This window comes from Pongo pygmaeus, chromosome 9 (genome assembly GCF_028885625.2).
Source record: "Pongo pygmaeus isolate AG05252 chromosome 9, NHGRI_mPonPyg2-v2.0_pri, whole genome shotgun sequence".
NCBI classification, from domain to species: Eukaryota; Metazoa; Chordata; class Mammalia; order Primates; family Hominidae; genus Pongo; species Pongo pygmaeus.
Window position 1 is genome coordinate 78572931 of NC_072382.2, and position 25695 is coordinate 78598625.

At 41.8% G+C, this 25695-nt stretch overlaps 1 protein-coding gene across 1 annotated transcript; it reads right to left on the bottom strand.

The window, feature by feature from the left end:
- CLNS1A (chloride nucleotide-sensitive channel 1A) lies at positions 1–23593 on the bottom strand. Its single transcript, XM_054437838.2, has 7 exons — positions 23363–23593; positions 15561–15697; positions 11193–11294; positions 10446–10553; positions 7966–8139; positions 5052–5141; positions 1–551 (listed from the first exon to the last, which is right to left on the bottom strand). The coding sequence occupies exons 1-6, from the start codon at positions 23485–23487 to the stop codon at positions 5074–5076; spliced, it is 714 nt and encodes a 237-aa protein (XP_054293813.1). The 5' UTR covers positions 23488–23593; the 3' UTR covers positions 1–551; positions 5052–5073.
- Between the last annotated feature and the right edge of the window lie 2102 nt (positions 23594–25695).

Below are 25695 nucleotides of genomic sequence, written 5' to 3' on the forward strand. Positions count from 1 at the left end.
TAATATAGAAAACCTAGGTTTATTTGTTAAGCTATTACAAAAACAAAACAATTACCATTTGAAGTACTTTGAGGACTTCATCCCAGACTCACTTGTTCTGTTACAGAAACTAACCTAAAAGGCTGGAAATTAAAGGATACAACCTAAGAGGTTGTAACAGCAGACTGGTAAAACATGGCGAAGGGAGCTCTCTCTTTCCCCCGCAGTCTACCTACACCAAGCTCCTGTGCATTTTCACCACATAGGTCTGCTAGCTTACAAGTGATGCACACAGTCAAGGTAGGAATTATAGGCTTACTCAGAGGGTACCCAGACACAGAAAGCTTCAGGGTAAATAATAAACTACAAATACCCTCTTGGTTAAGTTAATTCATCAAGTTAATAAAGGTCATATTATCTATCTTCTGCTGGTGACAGCTTGTTGTCTCAGTACAGTCTGTCTCAAGAAAGAACTGGTTCAGGTTGGGTTTTGGAAAAGGAAAAAGACTTTCATTAACTTCACTCCAGAGTGGAAGAGGCACCAAGTTCTCTCCTACTGTTAGGAGCAGAATCTGAAAAACAAAAGGTTTACAGCGTTTACAATAGTAATAATAATAATAGCTACTATTTATTGAATGCCTAGTCACGAGTGCCAGAGGACTTAGGTACATTTTATCTCAGCCTCTACAACAACCCTGCAAGGTAGGTATTATCCTCCCCATTTTACAGATGGGGGAAGTGAGGATTAAATAAGTTATATGCCTTGTCCAAAGGTGTACACAAGTATGTGGCAGAGTTGTGATTCCACCAGTAATGTGCTGTCTCCACCCCACCTCATGCATTGAGAAGTCCTAGTTCCATTATCCTGAAATTATTAACGGTTGCATAAACTACTCTTAATTATTTATTCCTTATTCATTCTTTTAAAGCATGTACAATTTTAAATGATTAAAAATTTACACAGCCAGGTGTGGTGGCTCACGCCTGTAATCCCAGCATTTTGGGAGGCCAAGGTGGGCGGATCACCTGAGGTCAGGAATTTGAGACCAGCCTGGCCAACATGGTGAAACCCCGTCCCTACTAAAAATACAAAATTAGGGCCGGGCGCGGTGGCTCACACCTGTAATCCCAGCACTTTGGGAGGCCGAGGCAGGCAGATAACCTGAGGTCGGGAGTTCAAGACCAGCCTGACCAAACATGGAGAAACCCCGTCTCTACTAAAATTACAAAATTAGCCGGGCATGGTGGCACATGCCTGTAATCCCAGCTACTTGAGAGGATGAGGCAGGAGAATCGCTTGAACCCGGGGGGCGGAGGATTCGGTGAGCCGAGATTGCACCATTGCACTCCAGCCTGGGCAACAAGAGTGAAACTCCATCTCAAAAAAAAAAAAAAAAAAAAAAAAAAAATTAGCCGGGTGTGGTGGTGGGCACCTGTAATCCCAGCTATTCAGGAGGCTGAGGCAGGAGAATTGCTTGAACTCAGGAGGCAGAGGTTGCAACGAACCAAGATTGCGCCACTGCACACCAGCCTAGGCAACAGAGCGAGACTCCCGTGTCAAAAAAAAAAAAAAAAATGTACAGACATTGTTCGGAATTCAGATCAATTATCCAGATGAAGAATATGTATGTTTATACATACATAATGTTTGTATACACTGTGTATGTTTATACATACATAATGTTTGTATACACTGTGTATGTTTATACATACATAATGTTTGTATACACTGTGTATGTTTATACATACATAATGTTTGTATACATTGTGTATGTTTATACATACATGTTTGTATACATTGTGTATGTTTATACATACATGTTTGTATACATTGTGTATGTTTATACATACATAACGTTTGTATACATTGTGTATGTTTATACATACATAACGTTTGTATACATTGTGTATGTTTATACATACATAACGTTTGTATACATTGTGTATGTTTATACATAACGTTTGTATACATTGTGTATGTTTATACATACGTTTGTATACATTGTGTATGTTTATACATACATAACGTTTGTATACATTGTGTATGTTTATACATACATAACGTTTGTATACATTGTGTATGTTTATACATACATAACGTTTGTATACATTGTGTATGTTTATACATACATAACGTTTGTATACATTGTGTATGTTTATACATACATAACGTTTGCATACATTGTGTATGTTTATACATACATAACGTTTGTATACATTGTGTATGTTTATACATACATAACGTTTGTATACATTGTGTATGTATACAACATATTATTATACATAATGTATAATATATAATTATAATGTATAATAAAATATAATAATATATAATATAATATATATTATATAACATAACATATATTTATATGTTATATGTATTATATAATATATATTGTTATATAAATATATTATATAATATATTTATATATTATATATTATATGTTATATATTATACAATATGGTCGGGCGCGGTGGCTCACGCCTGTAATCCCAGCACTTTGGGAGGCCGAGGCGGGCGGATCACAAGGTCAGGAGATCGAGACCATCCTGGCTAACACGGTGAAACTCCGTCTCTACTAAAAAATACAAAAAAATTAGCTGGGCGTCGTGGCGGGCGCCTGTAGTCCCAGCTACTCGGGAGGCTGAGGCAGGAGAATGGCGTGAGCCCGGGAGGCGGAGCTTGCAGTGAGCCGAGATGGCGCCACTGCACTCCAGCCTGGGCGACAGAGCGAGACTCTGCCTCAAAAAAAAAAAAAAAAAAAAAAAAAAAAATATATATTATACAATATATATTATATATTATATAAATATATTATATAATATATTTATATATAATATAATATACTTATATATAATATATACTATATTTATATATATTATATATTATATACAAGATATATATTATATAATGTATAATATATTTATATATAATGTATAATATATATATTATACATAATGTATAATTATATATTATTATACATAATGTATAATATATATTATTATACATTATGTATAATATATATTATTATACATTATGTATAATATATATTATTATACATTATGTATAATAATAATATACATATTATTATACATAATGTTTATACATTATAAACAGGGTACGGTGGCTCATGCCTGTAATCCCAGCACTTTGAGAGGCCGAGGCAGGCGGATCACGAGGTCAAAAGATCAAGACCATCCTGGCCAATATGGTGAAACCCTCTCTCTACTAAAAATACAAAAATTAGCCAGGCGTGGTGGCACGCGTCTGTAGTTCCAGCTACTTGGGAGACTGAGGTAGGAGAATCGCTTGAACCCAGAAGGCAGAGGTTGCAGTGAGCCAAGATCACACCACTGCACTCCAGCCTGGGCGACAGAGCGAGATTCCATCTCAAAAAAAAAAAGAAAAGAAAAAAAACATTATGAATAAAATAATTCTCTGCCTCTGAGCTCTAGGATAAAATTAACAGAAAACAAAGCTCATTAAAAAGTTTGTGGCTATTTCACCATTAAAAAGAATCCTAAGAATTCTTGCCAAGGACTGCAGTGACATCCCATTTGTTTAACCGTTAGTGACATACCAAATGAGTTTCTCATGATTCTGATTAATAATAGAGTGGCCGATGTTCTCTGTATAGTCTATTCTTCAAAAGAAATATGTGAAAGCCCGAAGACCCAAAAATCTGTTTTCTAATTGCAATAAAACAGTTACTAAACAAGTATCACTGAACTGAAAAAATTAATATGCTATAATGTGATGAGAAATAAGGAAAGAAGACTTAAGTTGATACCAAAGGATTTCCCATGAAGTAGAACAGTGAAGTTACTGACAATTGGAACTGTGAGAGCTAAAAATCAAAGTTAACAGAGCTCCAGTAACGTGAACACATGATTTTAACAGAGAAGACATTGCTAATTTTAGACTGTATGGCTACCACTGACAAAAGTAAATGTGGAAATTAAAATTAAGTATTTAAGGGAAAATATAAATCATAGAACTCTAAGAGGTTATTTTCTGATAGTTCCACTGGCAGGATGTGAGAAGAAAGCAGAGGTCCAGTATCACAATTCATGGTCAGTGTAAGAAGCAACGTTATACAGTTTTCACAATGGCAGTAACTTGGAAGCTAACTGGAACTTTAAAAGGCTGGTTTCTGAAATGAAATAGGACAGGGGTAAAGGAATTAAAACTTGTAACTGGAGAAAAGCCAATGATTACAGAACTAGGTTTAGAACTAAAATCTGTATCAGAAGAAAATAGAAGGAATTCTGAAATATTTATCATTGCAGGGAATAACAAAGGATCTTATAACTTAACTGGATGACTGACAGTGGTAGCAGAGTTAAGTCAAAACATATAAATCTTACCATGCTATCACTATATGCTTTAGTAAAATAAAAGGAGGCTAGCAAGAGCATCTCAAAGACTGGAGGATAGCCAGTATTCAGGAAAACAATGCTATAAGGTAGGAGGAAGTTGTAGTGGGGAAACAGGGGCAGCAATTTAACAACAGCTTATAAAGGACTACTACAATTACTAGTTCTAGCTCTGTACGACATGAACATGACCTTCAGTTATTATCTAACATATAGTTGAAATACTTAGGCTGGCAAAGGACAATATATTTCTCAAAATAATGGAGTAGCAAATAAATTGTCAGGAACAATCTGAGGTTTAAAAGAAGAAAAATTTTTTTAAAGAAGGAAAAAGAAATAGGCCAGATACAGTGGCTCACAGCTGTAATCCCAGTACTTTTGGATGCCGAGGAGGGAGAATCATTTGAGGCCAGGAGTTTGAGACCAGCCTGGGCAACATGTGAGACCTTGTCTCTACGAAAAATTTTAAAATAAGCTGGGTGTGGTAGCATGTGCCTATAGTCCCAGCTATTTGGGAGGGTGAGGCAGGTGGATTGCTTGAGTTCAAGGCTGTAGTGAGCTAGGATCATGCCACTGCACTCTAGCCTGGGTGACAGAGTAAGACCCTGTCTCAAAAAAGAATAAAAAAAAAGTAGAAAGTAATCATTTCATATGATTTTCATGTTCAGCGACAAGGGAGAAAATGAACTACTCACCTTAAACTTGCATAAATCATTTTCAGTGATCAACATCTGCATCCTCAAACTGTCCAGCAACTGTTGGTGTGGTATCCACCTCCATCCCATCTAAACAAAAAAATTAATTACTAAGCAATCCCTATGAACACTTCAGACAGGTAGATTCAACTTATAACTTCTACCAGAAGGAAGCTAGTGCCCTCTGCTGGTAAGAATTGCTTTTTCCTCCTTTTGGAAAAGTCTGAAGAGACAAACTGAGAAAGAAAATGCTACCTGGGGATTTAGGCCACATCAAAATCAGTCTGTGACACTAACTGTGTAAATTCTCAACATCAATACTAAAATAACTCTATGTAGGAACTTTCAAATGCGGTATCAATTGTTCACCCTTTACAGATCTAAGTATTTACTGTTAGGCTTTTTAAGGTCTACAGCCCTATCCTCACAAAGCTTACAACATAATTCAGGAGAAAAGACAAAAATCAGTACAGCAAGCTTTTTGCTTATTTCCCTGTTTTTGTCATCTCATTAAATAAAAGGTGCGGAGGGAACAAGATTAAAAAAACAAGAGCCCTGATATGGTTTGGCTGTGTCCCTACCCAAATCTCATCTTGAATTCCCACGTGTTGTGGGAGGGACCTGGTGGGAGGTAACTGAATTATGGGGGCAGGTCTTTCCCGTGCTGTTCTCATAATAATGAGTAAGTTTCATTATATCTGATGGTTATACGAGGGGGAGTTTCCCTGCAAAAGCTCTTTTTGCTTGCTGCCTTCCATGTAAGATGTGACTTGCTCCTCCTTGTCTTCCACCATGATTGTGATGTTTCCCCAGCCATATGGAACTGTAAGTCCAATGAAACCTCTTTCTTTTGCTAATTGCCCAGTCTTGAGTATGTATTTATCAGCTGTGTGAAAACAGACTAATACAAGCCCCATGGAAAGAGTTGTCTTGGCCAGGCACAGTGGCTCACGCCTGTAATCCCAGCACTTTGGGAGGCTAAGGTGGGTGGATCACTTGAGGTCAGGAGTTTGAGACCAGCCTGGCCAACATGGCGAAATCTCTACTAAAAATACAAAAAAAAAAAAAAAAAAAAATTACCCGGGCATGGTGGCAGGTGCTCATAATCCCAGCTACTCGGGAGGCTGAGGCAGGAGAATGGCTTGAACCAGGAAGGCAGAGACCAAGGCAGGCAGATCACCTGAGGTCAGGAGTTAGAGACCAGCCTGGCCAACATGGTGAAAGCCCACCTCTACTAAAAATACAAAAATTAGCCAGGCATGGTGGCGCATGCCTGTAATCCCAACTACTCGGGAGGCTGAGGCAGAAAAATCTCTTAAACCCAGGATGTGGAGGTTGAAGTAAGCCAAGATCATGCCACTGCACTCCAGCCTGGGCAACAGAGTGAGACTCCGTCTTAAATAAATAAATAAATAAATAAGACAGAATCATGGCCGGGTGCAGTGGCTCACACCTGTAATCCCAACACTTTGGGAGGCTGAGGCAGGCGGATCACCTGAGGTCAGGAGTTCGAGACCCGCCTGGCCAATATGGTGAAACCCCGTCTCTACAAAAATACAAAAATTAGTTGGGCATGACAGTAGTGGGTAATCCCAGCTACTCAGGAGGCTGAGGTGGGAGAATCACTTGAACCTGGGAGGCAGAGGTTGCAGTAAGCCGAGGTCACGCTATTGTACTACGGCCTGGACGACAGAGCAAGACTCTGTCTCAAACACACACACACACACACAATCAGTGTATACACACACACAAAAGGACACAAGACTGAAAGGATATGCAACAGAAAATTAATAGTAAATGCCTCTCAGAATTATATTTATTTTTTTCTACCTCTTCTTTGCCTGTGCATACTTTAAGCCAACATGGTGGAACCTTGTCTGTACTAAAAATCTAAAAATACAAAAATTAGCTGGGAGTGGTGGCAGGCGCCAGTAACCCCAGCTATTCGGGAAGCTGAGGCAGGAGAATCACTTGAACTCAGGAGGCGGAGGTTGTAGTGAGCCAAGATCATGCCATTGCACTCCAGCCTCGGCAACAAGAGCAAAACTCCGTCTTAAAAAAAAAAAAGAAGGGTGTGATAGTTAAATTCATGCATCAACTTGGCTAGCCAACGGTGTCCAGATAGTTGGTCAAACATTATTCTAGATGTTTCTGTGGAGGTTATTTTTTAGATGAGATTAGCCTTATAAACTGTTGAAAATTGGATGAAGGAGATTACCCTGCATAGTGTGGTGGGTCTCATTTAATCAGCTGGAGGCCTCAATAGGAAAAAGACTCACCTCCCCTGAGCAAGAAGAAATTCTGCCAACAGAACTTCTGAGGCAGCAGAATGCAACATCAACTCTTCTCTGGGTCTCCAGTCTGCCGGCTTACCCTGCAGATTTTGGACTTGCCAGCCTTCAGTCACGTGGGCCCATTTCTTAAAATCTCTCTCTTGCTTTGGTGGGTGTGTGTATACCTGAAGAGATGCCTGAATTGACAGCCCTCAGAGATAACCTATCATGGACTTCTAGCCTCCAAAACTATGAGACAATAAAATTCTATTGTTTGAGCCACCCAGCCTGTATGACACTTTGTTATAATAGCCCTAGCAAACTAATACACAGACGCAACAGTAAATTAATAGTGGATATCTCTCAGTTAGAATTACACTTGTTTCTTTTTCACTTCTACTTTGCCTGCGCACATTAAAAAATTTTTTTTGACTATGAACAAAGACTATTTTGGTAATGAGGAAACAAAATCACTAAAAACAAATGACATAAGCATTCCCATACTATATAATTCTGTATCTGCTTCCCATACTATAGAGAGTCAATTCTTTCTCTTAGTTATTAAAAGAACTTCTATTGACTATCCATAACTTATTGCCCAAGTGCTCATCTGACTGTTCACACTGCAAAAGGACACTCACCTTCATAATCTCTTATTGAATCTTCTGTCCTGACCCCAGCCATATTATACTGGCTGCTCACAGACTGAGAAAGCATTCCTTCTAATCTCTCCAGTGTGGCTTGGCCTTCTGCTGTTAGATGGGATAATCCTTCTTCATAGGTGTAAAATGTAGGGATGTCCCCCTGTCCTTGTTCTAAACAAACAGAAAACTTTAAAGTTTAAATATAACAATTAGAAAAAACAAAATGGAATCAATAATGTATCTGCTGCCAGCCTGGCCAACATGGTGAGACCCTATCTCTACTAAAAATACAAAAATTAGCCAGGCGTGGTGGCATGTGCCTGTGGTCCCAGCTACTCAGGAGGCTGAGGCAGGAGAATCGCTTGAACCCCAGAGGTGGAGGTTGCAGTGAGCCGAGATCACGCCATTGTACTCCAGCCTGGGCAAAAGAGCAAGACCTTGTCTTGGAAAAAAAAAAAAAAGAATCTGCTGAAGACAACATACAGTCCAAATAGGCTTCCAGGAAGATACTTTTCAACATTTATTTATACACATATATAGGCTACTGCTGAAGACAGAAATACAAGGAAGATGTCCCTACTCTCTAGGGTTATTAAAAGGGATAACAAGCCAGTAAACAGCAATTCCCAAAGAATCCCACGTCCAGGGACTAGAAAAAAAAAAGTGTGTTGCTAAGGTCAGAGAGTCCTACATTATCCTGAGGTGGGAATTTTACAAGTGAGCACAAATTAATTTGATATTAATTTGTATAATGAAGATGTTTTCTGATTAAAAAACATGCTCCTTTCTTAAAAAAAATCAGGGCCAGGTGCAGTGGCTGACGTTTGTAATCTCAGCACTTTGAGAAGCCGAGGTGGGAGGACTGCTTGAGCCCAGGAGTTCAAGATCAGCCTGGGCAACATAGTAAGACTTCATCTCTCCAAAAAAATGTTTTTTTTAATTAGCCAGGCACAGTGGTGTGCACCTGTAGTCTCAGCTAATCAGGAGACTGGGGTGGGACAGCTTTGGTCTAGTAGCTCAAGGCTGCAGTGGGTGGAGATGGTACCACTGTATTCCAGCCTGGGCAACAGAGCTAGACCCTTTTAAAAAAAAAAAAAAAAAATTAGAAATTCTGGAATATACAAAAAGGATAAAAAATTTTAAATCACTCAAAAATCTCAGAAAGATAAGGATATTTTTGGATATATTTAGGTATGTGATGGAGAATCCTGGAAATGTGTTTATCTCAGGCCAGGAAGTGGGTACATATGAAGGAATGTGCTTTGGATACCCAGATTGGTGTACATAAGACCAGTAGGGAAAAGAAAAGAGAAGAGCAGGTACTTCAAGCTATAAAGACTCTTATCACACTAGTGACTGCATTCTGGTCTGCGGGAGGCAATCGGAAAGAGCTCTTAAATAAATGAAGTATGGTTCTGAGAAAAAGAAATGACCTTGGCAGTGAGCTGTTTGAAGGAATATGTTAAATAAAGATGCAGGCCAGGCCCGGTGGCTCATGCCTGTAATCCCAGCATTCTGGGAGGCCAAGGCCAGAGGATTGCTTGGGCCCAGGGGTTGGAGACCAGCTTGGGCAATATGGCAAAGCCCAGTCTCTATTAAAAATACACAAAAATTAGCCAGGCATGGTGGCGCAAGCCTGTAGTCCCAGCTACTCAGGAGGCTGAGCTGGGAGAATCATTTGAGCCCAGCAGGCAGAGGTTGCAGTGAGCAGAAATCACGCCACTGCACACCAGCCTGGGCATCAGAGTGAGACCCTGTTGCAAAATAATAATAGTAATAATAAAACAATATAAATGATCCAGGTTCTCAAGGTGTAGAGAGAGAAGCTTGTTCTCTGGGGGCAGCTGCCTCAGCTTAAAAGACTTTCCTGACCATCCACTTTCCTATCTACCATTTTCTTTCCTTCCATATGCTCTACTTATCCATTCTTCCCTCTAACAATCTTTATTTCTTACTCTCAAAAATTTGTCTGTTGCAAAGGGCTTTGGCATAAAGTGTTCTATCGTGTCATTCTATTTTAATAATAATCTTACCGGCCAGGCACAGTGGCTCACACCTGTAATCTCAGCACTTTGGGAGGCCAAGGCAGGCGGATCACCTGAGGTCAGGAGTTCAAGACCAGCCTGACCAACATGGAGAAACCCCGTCTCTACTAAAAATACAAAATTAGCCTGGCGTGGTGGCGCATGCCTGTAATCCCAGCTACTTGGAAGGCTGAGACAGAAGAATCGCTTGAACCTAGGAGGCGGAGGTTGCGGTGAGCCGAGACCACACCATTGCACTCCAGCCTGGGCAACAAAAGCGAAAACTCCATCTCAAAAATAATAATAACAATAATAATAATAATAATAATCTTACCATACTGCATACTTTACAGTCATATAAAGAACTATAATCCTCTACCCTTAATACAAATAAATGCTTAAAATGAAACACTAAACAAACAAAAAAACCACTTTAAAATCCATTTCACTAACCATGTGCTTCCACATCATATTCTTCTCCATCGTAGTCATCTGAATCCTCATCCTCAGGATCGGGATGCAAGGCCTGGCATTCACACATTGCAGTGAACATTGCCTCCACTGAACAAGGAAATTAAACTGTAACCAATCTTTTTTTGTAATAAAAATAACTATCAGTGCAAATAAATTTAATGGGTACACAAAAGGCCACAGTATTTACAAAACCTGCCAAATTGTAAGATCAATCTTGAAAGCGGTTGAAGCAAAGGACAAGTCATAAAATAAGAGTTCATTATGAGAGATTATTGCGATCTCTTCATGGCTCGTGGGATTTTCCAAGAAAAAAGGGTCAGAGTCCTGGTAAGACTGCTGGCATCAGGGTGAAGGGTGAAGACTGCTCTCAGCTGATAGGTCTCTTTCCAGCCATTCTGAGATCTTCCACTTTAAAACTGACATAACTCCTCTGCCATCCAGCAGGTGAGATTAAGTCAACAACACCAATCAGTAAAACTAACCAGAGTCCACTCACAAAATATACCCAGATGACAGAGTGTCTACAATATTCTCACTACATTCACAACCTTTGATATTAATAGGTATTTGGTCCTTAATGATATTACCAATGCTAAAATGAAGAAAAAGCAATAGAATGGAGGTAATGGTGGTAAAGGTAAGAGGTGTGTGTGTGTGTATGTGTGTGTGTTAACTGGGAATGCTTGGTATGTAAAAGGGGAAGAATCAATACTGTAGAACACTCACACGCTGATTTATCACTAGGCACAAATCTAAATTCAGTAATAGGTTCAACATCATCATCACTGTCTTCCTCTTCTTCATCAGCAACAGGTTCTTTTGATTCTTCTAGAAAATAAAAATACCCTTTTAATGTCATTATTTGACTTTAAAAAAATGAAGCGTATTGAAAATCTGAATATCGCAATTCAATTTTAATTTCCAATTATGGTTGACAAATTTATTTCTAATTATGGTTGAAAAATCCTGATTATCCAGTGAGCATCCTAGAAAAGCCTTGCCTCGAACTCCTGACCTCGAGATCCACCCACCTTGGCCTCCCAAAGTGCTTCCTCCACGCCCCACTGGGAATGAATTTTTAAGGTTATTTTTAAGATAATCTAATCTCATCAACAATGAGTTAAGGGTCATCTTTTTTTTTCTGAGACTGGGACTTGTTTTGTTGCCCAGACTGGACACCCTTGCCCTCTCAGGCTCAAACGATCCTCCCACCTCAGCCTACTAAGCAGCTAAGACCAGGCACTTGCCACCACACTCTGCTAATTTTTGTTTTTTTGAGATGGGGTCTTACGATGTTGCCCAGGCTGGTCTCAAACTCCTGGGCTCAAGTGATCCTCCTGTCTTGGCCATTCAAAATGCTGGGATTGTGGCTGGGCACGGTGGCTCACGCCTCTAATCCCAGCACTTTGGGAGGCCGAGGTGGGCAGATCACGAGGTCAGGAGTTTGAGACCAGCCTGGCCAACATGGTGAAACCTCCTCTCTACTAAAAATACAAAAATTAGCCAGGCGTGGTGGCAGGCGCCTATAATCCCAGCTACTCGGGAGGTTGAGGCAGGAGAATCATTTGAACCCGGGAGGTGGAGGTTGCAGTGAGCCAAGATCACAGCATCGCACTCCAGCCTAGGTGACAGGGTGAGACTCCATCACAAAAAAAAAATGCTGGGATTACAGATGTGAGCCACTGTGCCCGGTCCTGATGGTCATTTTTTTTTTTTTGAGACGGAGTCTCGCTCTGTCGCCCAGGCTGGACTGCAGTGGCGCCATCTCGGCTCACTACAAGCTCTGCCTCCCGGGTTCACCCCATTCTCCTGCCTCAGCCTCCTGAGTAGCTGGGACTACAGGCGCCCGCCACCACACCCGGCAAATTTTTTTGTATTTTTTTTAGTAGAGACGGGGTTTCACCGTGTTAACCAGAATGGTCTTGATCTCCTGACCTCGTGATCCGCCCGTCTCGGCCTCCCAAAGTGCTGGGATTACAGGTGTGAGCCACCGTGCCCAGCCCTGATGGTCATTTTTATTTATTTATTTTTTTTGAGACAAAGTGTCACTCTGTCGCCCAGGCTGGAGTGCAGTGGCGCGATCTAGGCTCACTACAAGCTCCACCTCCCGGGTCTGCTTACGCCATCCGCCTCAGCCTCCCGAGTAGCTGGGACTACAGGTGCCCGCCACCAGGCCAGCTAATTTTTTGTATTTTCAGTAGAGACGGGGTTTCACCGTGTTAGTCAGGATGGTCTCGATCTTCTGACCTCATGATCCACCCGCCTCGGCCTCCCAAAGTGCTGGGATTACAGGCATGAGCCACCGCGCCCGGCCCTGATGGTCATTTTTAAAGAGACTTACAGAGGTACGCCAAAGAGAAAAAAAAAAAAAAAAAAAAAAAACTTGGAGCTTGGAGAATCAGAACGCAAAGAACAAAGGCTGGGAAAATATGATTCAAGCACATGTAATTTATGAGAGGAGTTTAAGATAAAAAGAACTGGAGGGCCAGGCAAGGTGGCTTATGCCTGTAATCCCAGCACTTTGGGAGGCTGAGGTGGGTGGATCATGAGGTCAGGAGATGGAGGGCATCCTGGCCAACACAGTGAAACCCCGTCTCTACTAAAATACAAAAAAAAAAAAAAATCAGCGGTGCGTGGTGGTGGGGACCCGTAGTCCCAGCTACTCGGGAGGCTGAGGCAGGGGAATCGCTTGAACCCAGGAGGCGGAGGTTGCAGTGAGACGAGATCGCGTCACTGCACTCCAGCCTGGTGACAGAGCAAGACTCCGTCTCAAAAAAAAAAAAAAAGGAACTGGAGAATTAGTGAAATAAATGTGACCCAGGAAGATACTAATTTCTAGTAAGATAGGAAATCCTGCATATCTTACTAAGAAAGGATTAATCATAATCATATCAATTACAACCAATCATATAGATTCTGTATGATTATAGAGCACATATTTAAAACACACACCCTAAAACCTACTGAACTGCTTTTTCCTAGTTTAGGACTCAGAGCATTTGCATTTTAAACAAGCTTCCCACGTATTTCTAACGTGTATCCATTAGTCTTGAGTTTGGGAACCAGAGACTAATATATTCGCTTAACTTTTTGGATGAAATTCAGGTTCAGAGAAATGCAAATGACTTGCCTAGCAAGTTAATGACAGAGTTTTTACTTTTTTTTCTTTTTTTCAACAGTTTTGCTCTGCTGCCCAGGCTGGAGTGCAGTAGTGCAATCTCAGCTCACTGCAACCTCCACCTCCTGGATTCAAGCGATTCTCATGTCTCAGCCTCCCGAGTAGCTGGGATTACAGGCACCCGCCACCATGCCCAGCTAATTTTTGTATTTTTAGTAGAGACAGCGTTTCACCACGTTGGCCAGGATGGTCTCGATCTCTTGACCTTGTGATCTGCCCACCTTGGCCTCCCAAAGTGCTGGGATTACAGGTGTGAGCCACTGTGCCACCCCAGCCTAATGACAGAGTTTTCTTATGCAATGTGCTTTTGCCCTTAGGCTAGTATTTATTAAATGCTATTTCCTAAGCCTTTCTCTTGGCATGTACTTTTCCCACCTCCAATGCCCGTCACTATTTAGGGCCATTTCACACCAGCATCTGGAGTTGACTGACAAGAGTTAAGGGTTCACATTTCTGCAAATGAATTAATGCTTTAAACTAAACATGACACATAATATTCTTTGTTATAAAATCATAGTTGCATTTACTTAGATGGAGAGTAAATTTTGTGCCAAATGCCTTATTAGGAAGTCTTACTACACTACTACACCCCAAGGTTAACAGCCTTTTACTTTTCCTCATCCTCTTTTTCAAACTTCACTAGATTTTTAAATGTCTTTGAACCTTTTCCAATGGCAAGAATTTGAAATCTTATAACAAAAATATTTTCAGATAGCTGAATCAGTCATTACCACTTAATGAGGCAGGGCTTGCCAAAAGTCCTAAGAATTACTAAATAGTGTCACAACTGAATATAAATGATCATATTATATCTGGAACCATATTAAAATCCCAATTTGAAAAAGCAATAGCCTTATAGGTAACTTCATAGGATTGTCTCTTACACACTACTTCAAAGAAAAGCAACCCGTTATTTTAAACATGAGCATCTTCACTAGATTTTTACAAGTTTTTGCAATTATCCCAAAGCAAAACTTGAGAATCTTTATATTCTACAGTTTCTCAACCTTGGCACTACTGACATTTGGATGGAATAATTCTTTGTTGTGGGGGACCATCTGTGCATAGCAGAATATTTAGTATAATAACAGCATCCTTGGCATCTAACTGCTAGACGCCAATAATACCCTTCCTCTTTCAACCAAAATGTCACTGCCAAATGTGGGGGAATGGTGAGGTTGGTGGAGGCCCATGGAAAATATATCCTCCCTACAACCACTGAGACCCACTATTGTAACAAAACAAAACAGTTCTATCTTAAATTATGAGAAGCACAGGGTATACTGATCCAAGCCCCTAACGGTGCATTTTAAAAAGAGAAAGGCAGAATAAACAGTGAAACTTTAGAGGAAAAGCTAGAAATACATATCCATAATAAATGAAGAATTCTAAGTGTAAATATAGAGAAATATATACAGACACACATGAACATCCATTACGAAAACTTCAAGTGTCCAAGTTGCTGTGCTGAAATTTTGCTTAATAAACTACTACCCAAAATGAGTCAACGGCCTCAATGTTACATTGATTATTATCAAAGACTCTTTTTTTTTCTTTTTTTTTTTCAGACGGAGACTCGCTTTGTCGCCCAGGCTGGAGTGCAGTGGCACGATCTTGGCTCACTACAAGCTCCGCCTCCCAGGTTCATGCCATTCTCCTGCCTCAGCCTCCCAAGTAGCTGGGACTACAGGCGCCCGTCACCACACCCAGCTAATTTTTTGTATTTTTTAGTAGAGACGGGGTTTCACTGTATTAGCCAAGATGGTCTCGATCTCCTAACCTCGTGATCCACCCGCCTCGGCCTCCCAGAGTGCTGGGATTACAGGCGTGAGCCACCACGCCCGGCCTCAAAGACTCTTTTTTAAAACATAATTTGCTATCAAAGGAGGCATTAGATTAAATTACACCATACATACCTTCAAATTTGGCATTCACCATAACATACAAATGCTCTCCTAGACAGTCACTTCGGTCCCTGGATAATGCATGTAAACTAATGGTGGGGTATTCCAGTGAGAATCCTAATCCAGAGCCATCTAACCAAGACAGGCGGCTGAAAAACATGTTTTAAGTAGATTATTTTTAGAAAGTAAATCCTCATGTAAGACCACAAAGTATATAAAAGTTCAGCTTGGACACCTTTATGCATATAAATAAATTCAAGTTTACTTTTTTAGAAACATTCATAAAATAAGAAAATTCAGTAGTGGAAACTGAGTTTTCTTTAAGATCAATTATGTTATGGTCTCTTTCCCTCTAGCTATAAATTCAAACAGACTTGAAATTCCATTTTCCTCAATCACATGTATGTTTCTATGACTTTCATGCTTACTCTTTTTTGGTATGTCTTCAAATACCCTCTTTGCTTTTGCAAATCCTCCCCTCTTCCATGAGGCCTCCCTTCAACTACACCAGTCCATAAAGATCTCCTATTTTTCTGATTTGCAAATTTTAGCACTTAACTCTGTGGTAATGAGTCTTATATGTGCCCTTATGGAATGTGAACTATTGGACAGCAGAACTTGTCACATTCCTTTATTTAACATTCTTCAAAACCGTTAACAAAGAGCTCAGGAGTTAAGTATGCAATAAATCCTTGGTAATCATGCATTTCTCCATGAATCCTACACTAAAAGACATATACAAGAAATGGCTGTAATCACACTCACCGCAAGTCAGGAAATAATTATTACCTTGAGAGACAGATTCTCTGAAGCCTTTCATTTATTCAATGTCTTTAAGAGAAAACCACAGAAAAGCTAGGTCTAGTTTTCCCTCAAATGTGGTCAAATGCAAATATTTTATTGGTGTAACAAAGGAAACACATCACCAAAATCAGTATGTTGAGCTTTCAGTAGAGGCTAGCTAATTTTCTGATAATACTTCATCCATCTGGAGCTGTACCACTTAGCAGAAAAAAAGTAAAAAATCCTGAAGAAGTCAAAAAAAAAATGTTAATGCAATATAGTGGTTGCCTAGGGCTAGAAGGAAATAGGGAATGTCTGCTAATGGGTACCAGGTTCTTTTTGGGGTGAAGAAAATATTCTAAAATTGTGGTGATAATTGCACAATTCTGTAAACAGACTAAAAACTACTGAATTGTATGTTTAAATGGTTAAACTGTATGCTATATTAATTATTTTTAAAAGTTAATGAAGTAAGACCCCTGTATCATTCTACATTCTGTACAATTTTAACAAGCCTGGCTGTCTAATTTCTAACCAAGCAAAAACAAAAATAAAACAGGAGAACCTAGGACTGCCTTGGGCAGGAACAATGACAGTGTGACAGTATGACATCACTCATGTTCAGTGGAAGGGGAGGATGAACTTTATACCTCAGTTCCCCTAAATGAAATCAATGTCTAACCACATGACCCTTAGTTACCAAAAGCATTACCAAAAACAAAGGCAGACTATTAGATTGTGGTGATAACTGTATAACTCTGTAAATATACTAAAACTTATGTAATTGTATACTTTTTTTTTTTTTTTTTGAGACGGAGTCTCGGTCTGTTGCCCAGGCTGGAGTACAGTGGCCCGATCTCGGCTCACTGCAAGCTCCGCCTCCTGGGTTCACGTCATTCTCTTGCCTCAGCCTCCCAAGTAGCTGGGACTACAGGCGCCCACCACCATGCCCGGCTAATTTTTTGTATTTTTAGTAGAGACGGGGTTCCACCGTGTTAGCCAGGATGGTCTGGATCTCCTGACCTCGTGATCCACCCACCTCGGCCTCCCAAAGCTCTGGGATTACAGGCGTGAGCCACCACACCCTGCCTGTAATTGTATACTTTCAAAAGGCAAAAGTAAGAATATATGCACTGTCATGTGGAAAGATTTCCATCCAACATTCTTATTAAAAAAAAAGGAAAACTAGGAAGCTTATAAGTGATAAATCTTTGTTTTTTTGAGATGAAGTCTCGCTCTGTCACCCAGGCTGGAGTGCAGTAGCATGATCTTGGCTCACTGCAATCTCCACCTCCACGGTTCAGGCGATTCTCCTGCCTCAGCCTCCCAAGTAGCTGGGATTACAGGCGTGTGACACCACGCCTCGCTAATTTTTGTATTTTTAGTAGAGATGGGGTTTTGCCATGACGGCCAGGCTGGTCTCAAACTCCCGACCTCAGGTGATCTGCCACCTCGGCCTCCCAAAGTGCCAGGATTACAGGCATGAGCCACTGCGCCTGGCCTAAAAGTGATAAATCTTAAAGAGCTAAAAGTGATAAAACCTCTACAAATTGTTTTCTAGAACAACTCATTCCTACTGGTTCCAAAGAAACATTGTATTATGTAATGAGGTTATGTGCTGTATGCATCTTTCCGCCCACTGCTTTCCTCTTAATGTGGAGATGAAATAATGCCCAAGTATCACGAGTCCCCTACAAAAGCTATATTATTTTAAAGCAAATAAACTGTCCTTTTCTGATCTCAAAAATTTTCTGGCGTTATCACAATTCAGAAAGAAACATTCCAAATTTGGGTGTCCAAAATAATTTCAAATATCCAGAGCCATAAAACTTGAATGACTCAATGAGGACATGGAAAAACTGAAACCTAAACATAGAATGAGTGCCTATCAAATTATGGCCTTTACTTTTAAAAGCCATAATAATAACTTTGTAATTCCTTACTAGTGCAGAGAGAATACAAATGTGCCTCTGCACAGCATTTGCTATGGAACTCTCATAATCTTTTACATGAACTGGGATTATGCATTCTATAAGACAGAAGCCAAGTTCCACACTTAAGAACACTTATTCTAATCGTTAAATTCTTTTTTTTAAATAAAAAAAGAAAAGAAACCCTAGGTTTCTGTATTTTACTTTTTCAGATTTACAAATGCAAATCATATATTAATATTCACAGATACTTTTTAATGGGAAAACAACTTACTTTCAACGACTTATTTTTTCCAACAGCATGTTAAAAAAGATTTGACATTATAGGCCGAGCGTGGTGGCTCAGGCCTATAATTTTGGGAGCATTTTGGGAGGCCGAGGTGGATGGATCACCTGAGGTCAGGAATTCCAGACCAGCCTACCAACATGGCGAAACCCTGTCTCTATTAAAAATACGAAAATTAGCTGGGTGTGGTGGCAGGCACCTGTAAGCCCAGCTACTTGGGAGGCTGAGGCAGGAGAATTGGTTGAATCCAGGAGGCGGAGGTTGCAGTGAACCAAGATCACGCTACCACACTGTAGCCTGGGCAACAGGGGGAGACTCCATCCCAAAAAAAAAAAAAAAGAGATTTGACAGTACATTCATTTAATCTGGCAATTTTAATTTGAACAAATAACTATTAACAACAAATTAAATCCTATTGCACATGAATTATTTTTTGTACCACCACCAGATTTTCTAATTCTAGCAGAGGCCACGATGAAATAGGCCAGACACACTGCCATTAAAGTTTGCTGGAATGATTGTAATAAATCTACTCAAAGTATTCAAGTTCTAACTTTCAAGGTGCTGTAGAGAAACATAAAAGATTTCACTGTATCATCTAAAAATATAACTGTTTTGTCTGATCATTAAATTCTGATTTGCATTTACTCTTTGTATATATTCTAGAAGAAATCCTTCTAAAACATTTAATTAATCATACCCAGTTCCAAAGAAACCATGAGTCAAAAGGGAAAGACAAGAAGAATTAGAAACCAAGTAAACATGTAGAGAAAATGTTTTGCTGAATTCAAATGCTTTTGCACAAGTATGGTCAGTGTCCTTTATTCCCAGCATGGGATGAAAAACAGGACAGGAAGCTAAGAGAGGTCTTGAATTTGGGTTAACTTAATTATTTGGTTTAAGATTAATTTTGGAATGAGATACAAAAAAAAATTTGTTTAAATTACCTAATTTTAATTTGATTACCTATTTTATTTTACCTGTTTTAAACTGTCTATTTTATATTATTCATGCCTCTGTATCTTCCTTATTTGGATAAAAATTCAACTTCCTGGCCAGGTGCAGTGGCTAACACCTATAATCCCAGCATCTTGGGAGGCCGAGGCAGATGGGTCATCTGAGGTCGGGAGTTTGAGACAAGTCTGACCAACATGGAGAAATCCCGTCTCTGCTAAAAATACAAAATTAGCCAGGCATGGTGGCGCATGCCTGTAATCCCAGCTACTCGGGAGGGTGAGGCAAAAGAATAGCTTGAACTCGGGAGGCGGAGGTTGCGGTGAGCCAAGATTGCACCATTGCATTCCAGCCTGGGCAACAAGAGTGAAACTTCATCTCAAAAAAAAAAAAAAAAATTCAACTTCCTATAAAAAACTAAGCTCTGAAATAAGCCGGAGATTCTAAATCTTTCAACACAAATCTGAGAGACTAAACCAAGTCCAGCCAAACCTAATCTGTTGCTGTCCCTCTCTGCCTCAAACTAAATAGTTTCACCAAAGCCTAAAGGTTATAAGCCAAATTCATGAACATGACTCTCTCCTTCTCCAGCTTTGTTATCTCTGGGCATTCTCCCTCACTCCCTCAGATGAAGAACTGCTGGACTGTATATATATGTACACAGTATGTGTGTGTATTTATACCCCTTTTTTTGTATTTATGTTTCACACACACAAAAAATTATTTTGGCCGGGCACGGTGGCTCATGCCTGTAATCCCAGCACTTTGGGAGGCTGAGGTGTGTGGATCATGAGGTCAGGAGTTTGAGACCAGCCTGGCCAACATGGTGAAACCCCGTCTCTACTGAAAATACAAAAATTAGCTGGGCATGGTGGAGCACATCTGTAGTCCCAGCTACTCAGGAGGCTGAGGCAGGAGAATCGCTTGAACCCGGGAGGCGGAGCTTGCAGTGAGCCAAGGTTGCGCCACTGCATTCCAGCCTGGGCGACAGAACAAGACTCTGTCTCAAAAAAAAAAAAAAAAATCTTAAAGGAGAAACATAAGAGATTTGTTTGTGAAAAGCTGAAACAAATAATGTTTACTTTTTTTAAGAGACAAGGTTTCACTCTGTCACCCAGGCTGGAATGCAGTGGTGTGATCACAGCTCACCGCAGCCTCAACTTCCCAGGCTCAAGTAATCCTCCCACCTCAGCCCCCCATAGTAGCTGCGACTACAGGCACGTGCAACCACGACCAGCTAATTTTTGCATTTTTTGCATTCTTTGCAGAGGTGGGGTTTTGTCATGTTGTCCAGGCTGGTCAAGAACTCCTGGACTTAAGCGTATCTGCTCACCTTGGCCTTCCGAAGTGCTGCAATTACAGGCATAAGCCACCTTGCCCAGGCTAAGAATTTTTTAAAAGCTGATAACTTAAAAAGAGTTATACTTCCTTAGTATGAGAATTGTATTGTGGTTATACAAACAAGATAATGTCCCTGTTCTTCTGAACAGGAAGTGGAAAACATGTCTACAATTCTCAAATGGCTCAGAAAAAAAAGAAAAACAGAGACATAAACATGGCAAAATGTTAACTAATAAATCTTTGTGAAGGGTGTATGGGTAGTAGTAACACTTACAACTTTTCTTTAGGTTTGAAATTTTTCTTTTTTTTTTGAGACAGTCTCACTCTGTCGCCCAGGCTGGAGTACAATGGCATCATCTCGGCTTACTACAACCTCCACCTCTCGGGTTCAAGCGATTCTCCTGCCTCGGCCTCCCAAGTAGCTGGCATTACAGGTGCATGTCACCACACCCGGCTAATTTTTGTATTTTAGTAGAGACGGGGTTTCACATTGTTGGCCAGGCTGGTCTTGAACTCCTGTCATCAGGTGATCCACCCGCCTCAGCCTCCCAAAGTGCTGGTATTACAAGCGTGAGCCACCGCACTGGATCTTAGGTTTGAAATTTTTCTAAATGCAAAAACCAACACAGGACTGTCCCTCATAAGGAGTTATAATATTGAAAGAAGCGTCAACATACAGAAATGTCATGAATAAAAAAGGAATGCCTGGGAACTAGGAATGTATCTGTGCTCCATCTTCCACCACTTCTAAGAAACTGCTTTCCCCAATTATCAAAGATTTCTTTGTCAATACTCAATATATGCTCTTCACACTTGGTTTTGACTGCTCCTTCCTTCTTTCTCAAGTCTCTTCTTCCATGACCCACCCGTAGGCGTATCCCTAGGGTTCTACACTTGGTCCTCTTCTCTTCTGAGATAGCTAATCCATTTCCATGAGTATACACTAACACTTTAACGACCTCCAAACATCTCTCTTTAATACCACTTTCCCAAGACACACATTCTTTTTTTTTTTTTTTTTTTTTTTTTTTTTGAGACAGGGTCTCTCTGTCACACAGGCTGGAGTGCAGGGGCACAATCACGGCTCACTGCAGCCTCGACCTCCTGGGCTCAGGTGATCCTACCACCTCAGTTTCCTGAGTAGCTAGGACTACAGGCCGCCACCATGCCTGGTTAATTTTTGTATTTTTTTGTAGAGACTGGGTTTCGCCATGTTGCCCAGGCTGATCTCAAACTCCTGGGCTCAAGCGATCCGCCTGCCTCAGCCTCCCAAAGTGCTGGGATTACAGGTGTGAGCCACCGCTCCCGGCCCAACACACACTCATATGTACAACTACTCCACACATGTCCTGACCAAACTCATTATCTGCCTCTCACCTCAATCTTGCTTTTCCTCCCATCCATATGTCCTATCTCAGTTTCTGGCCTGAAGCCTAAACCTTGCTCAATGTCTAAATTTCCCTTTAAAGCAGAGGTTCTTTACAGTTTTTGTGCTCTGGATTCTGTGGTAGGCAGAATTTTGGCCCCCACGACCTTCACTTTCTGGTGTCATGCGGGTGAATATGTTATATTACACAGTAAAAGGGACTTCACAAACGTAATTAAGGTTACCAGTCGACAGTAACACAGGGAGATTATCCTGGATTTTACAGGTGGTTCCAAAGTAATCACACGAGCTCTTAAAAGTAGAGAATTTTCTCTGGCTGTAGACAAGTGATGGAGCAAAAGGGGAAGCAACACATATCTGAAGGGCAGGAAAGATTCAATGTGTCATTACAGGCTTCAAAATAAAGAGAACTGCATGTCAAGGAAACAGGGACCTCAGTTCTACAACCACAATATTTACGGTAGATCTATCTGACTGTCAAAATACAGAAGTGCTCCAGGTGGCCAAATAAAAGGGCAATTCCTTCCAGGACCCCAAAACGGGAGTCTGGTCCCTCTGCATATGACCCCTGTCTGTGTCGAGTTAAGGGTGTTCCTCTCCTTACTATACCTACAGAAGAAAATCTATATTGTGTAACCAAACTTTAAAAGTCTTCCACAGTCGGCTCTGAAACTACGTATCCCACAGAGGGGAACATCTGCATCTGTTCATCCGGAAAGACAGGCACACTTCAGACCCTTAAAACCAGACCGTGCGTTAAGGGCAACGCACGCGCCAGACCTCCAGTAAACAGGCGAGTAAAAAAAAAAAAAAAGAAAGAAAGAAAGAAAAGAAGAAGAAAGAAAGAGAGAAAGAGAGAGAGAGAAAAAGAAAGAGGAAAAAAAGAAAAAAAAAAAGCATAATCCATGAGGGGAAATTCCGGCCGGAGAAAACAGAGAATGGAAGACTCCGGAGGAGTACTAGAAAAATCGAGCCTTCCACCCGGTACAGGTATCCCTGCAGCGTCTCGGGCACGAGCCCCCGCTCCCAGCAGGCCTCCAGGCCGCCCCTTGCCCGGCTCCTTTGCACCGCTTGCTCCAGCAAGGAGGAGGGCGGCGCGCAGGAGGCCGGCGCTGGGGACCAGGAACCCTACCTCTCAGCGATGTAAAGGGTACCAGTGCCGAGGCCCTTCCCGTTCAGCACAGCCTCAGTGTCTGGCTGCTGCCGCAGGAGCCCCTCCGCCGGCCCAGGCGGCGGGAAACTTTTGAGGAAGCTCATAGCAGCAGAGAGTGCGGCAACACAGGCCCTGAGGGAGTTGGAGCACAGCAATGCGTGCACCACACCACCCGCCCTGGAAGAGGCAGTCACCCCGGAAGAACAACTTAGTCCGCCCCGGAATCTGAACGCCGTCGACCATAGAGATGAGACATTCTAGGAAAAGCGGCGGAGGTCGGCTAAGACCGTGTGGAGTTTGACCGGGCAACACCCCTCCTCTTCTTCCTCGCCATTTCTGAGGCTTTGGGCTTCCCACTGAAGGTTCTGTGGGAAGTCCCTCAAGATTGTCACAGTGAAACCACCACTGCAAAATTATAACTGAGACACTGAAAGCGATCTGACCTACCCAAATCCATGTTGTTTCTAACCTCCAAACTGTCCTTGTTCATTCCTGGATATAGGCTGAACTAACTTTGGGAGGAACTTAGTTTACAGTTTGAAGTTTAAAACAAAGATGATGACAGCCTTTTCCCAAAACAAACTTCCTTCTTGCCTGGGGACTGGACTGCCTTTGTAGGACTAACAAATCAGCCACAGGATTAGAAATTATGGTTTAGATTAGAAATTACAGCTGCAGGCTACAAGATTCTGACCCTCCCTAAACTGCACCTAAGATCGGTGCTTGAGATATGTTGCAGACCCTGCACTTGACGGATCAGCTGGCACCACCAGATGGATAAACTGGATATGTGATTTTGTGCCCCCTCCCCCCCAACCCAGGAACTGACTCAGCGCAAGAGGACAGCTTCAACTCCCTGTGATTTCATCTCCCACCCAACCAATCAGCACTCTTCACTCACTGGCCTTCCCCAACCTGCCAAATTATCCTTAAAAACTTTGATCCCTGGCTGGGTGCGGTGGCTCACGCCTGTAATCCCAGCACTTTGGGAGGCCGAGGCGGGCGGATCACGAGGTCAGGAGATCAAGACCATTCTGGCTAACACGGTGAAACCCCGTCTCTACTAAAAATACAAAAAATTAGCCGGGTGTGGTGGCAGGCGCCTGTGGTCCCAGCTACTCAGGAGGCTGAGGCAGGAGAATGGCGTGAACCCCGGGAGGCAGAGCTTGCAGTGAGCCGAGATCGGGCCACTGCACTCCAACCTGGGCGACAGAGCGAGACTCCGTCTCAAAAAAAAACTTTGATCCCTGAATGCTCTGGGAAACTGATTTGAGTAAAAATAAAACTCTAGGCCGGGTGCAGTGGCTCATGCTTGTAATCCCAGCAATTTGGGAGGCCGAGGCGGGCAGATCACGAGGTCAGGAGATCGAGACCAGCCTGGCTAACACGGTGAAACCCCGTCTCTACTAAAAATACAAAAACAAAATTATCCGGGCGTGGTGGCAGGTGCCTGTAGTCCCAGCTACTCGGGAGGTTGAAGCGGGAGAATGGCGTGAACCCGAGAGGCTTGCTTGCAGTGAGCCGAGATCGCGCCATGGCACTCCAGCCTGGGCGACAGAGCGAGACTCCGTCTCAAAACAACAACAACAACAAACTCTAGTCTCCTGCACAGCGGCTCTGCGTGAATTACTGTTTTTCTATTACAATTTCCGTCTTGATAAATCAGTTCTGTGTAGGCAACAGGCAAGGTGAACCCATTGGGCCATTACAGCAGCAACCCTGTTACAACCCTGTAACCCAGTTACATACAACCCTGTTGTAACTGCCCAGTGGGTTCACCGTGCCTGCTGCTTAGACAGAGCCTGTTTATCAAGACAGGGGAATTGCAATAGAGAAAGTAATATACCGGTCGCAGTGGCTCACGCCTGTAATCCCAGCATTTTGGAGGCTGAGGCGGGCGGATCACCGGACGTTGGAAATTCGCATGGAGAAACCCCGTCTCTACTAAAAATGCACAATTAGCCTGGCGTGGTGGCGCATGCCTGTAATCCTAGCTACTCGGGAGGCTGAGGCAGGAGAATTGCTTGAACCCGGGAGGCGGAGGTTGCGGTGAGCCGAGATCACGCCATTACACTCCAGCCTGGGCAACAAGAGCGAAACACTGTCTCAAAAACAAAACAAAACAAAAAAAAAACAGAGAGAGAAAGACTAATACATGGAGTCCCTTGCCAAAGGATGCATAGGACATAGAGACCACTCATCTGGAGCTCAGAAGTCTCCCAACTCTGTTATGATGTTCTCATCTGGCCACCCCGTCCCCATCTCCTGGGACAGTTCACATCTCAGGTCTACACAATCATGTAGCATACATC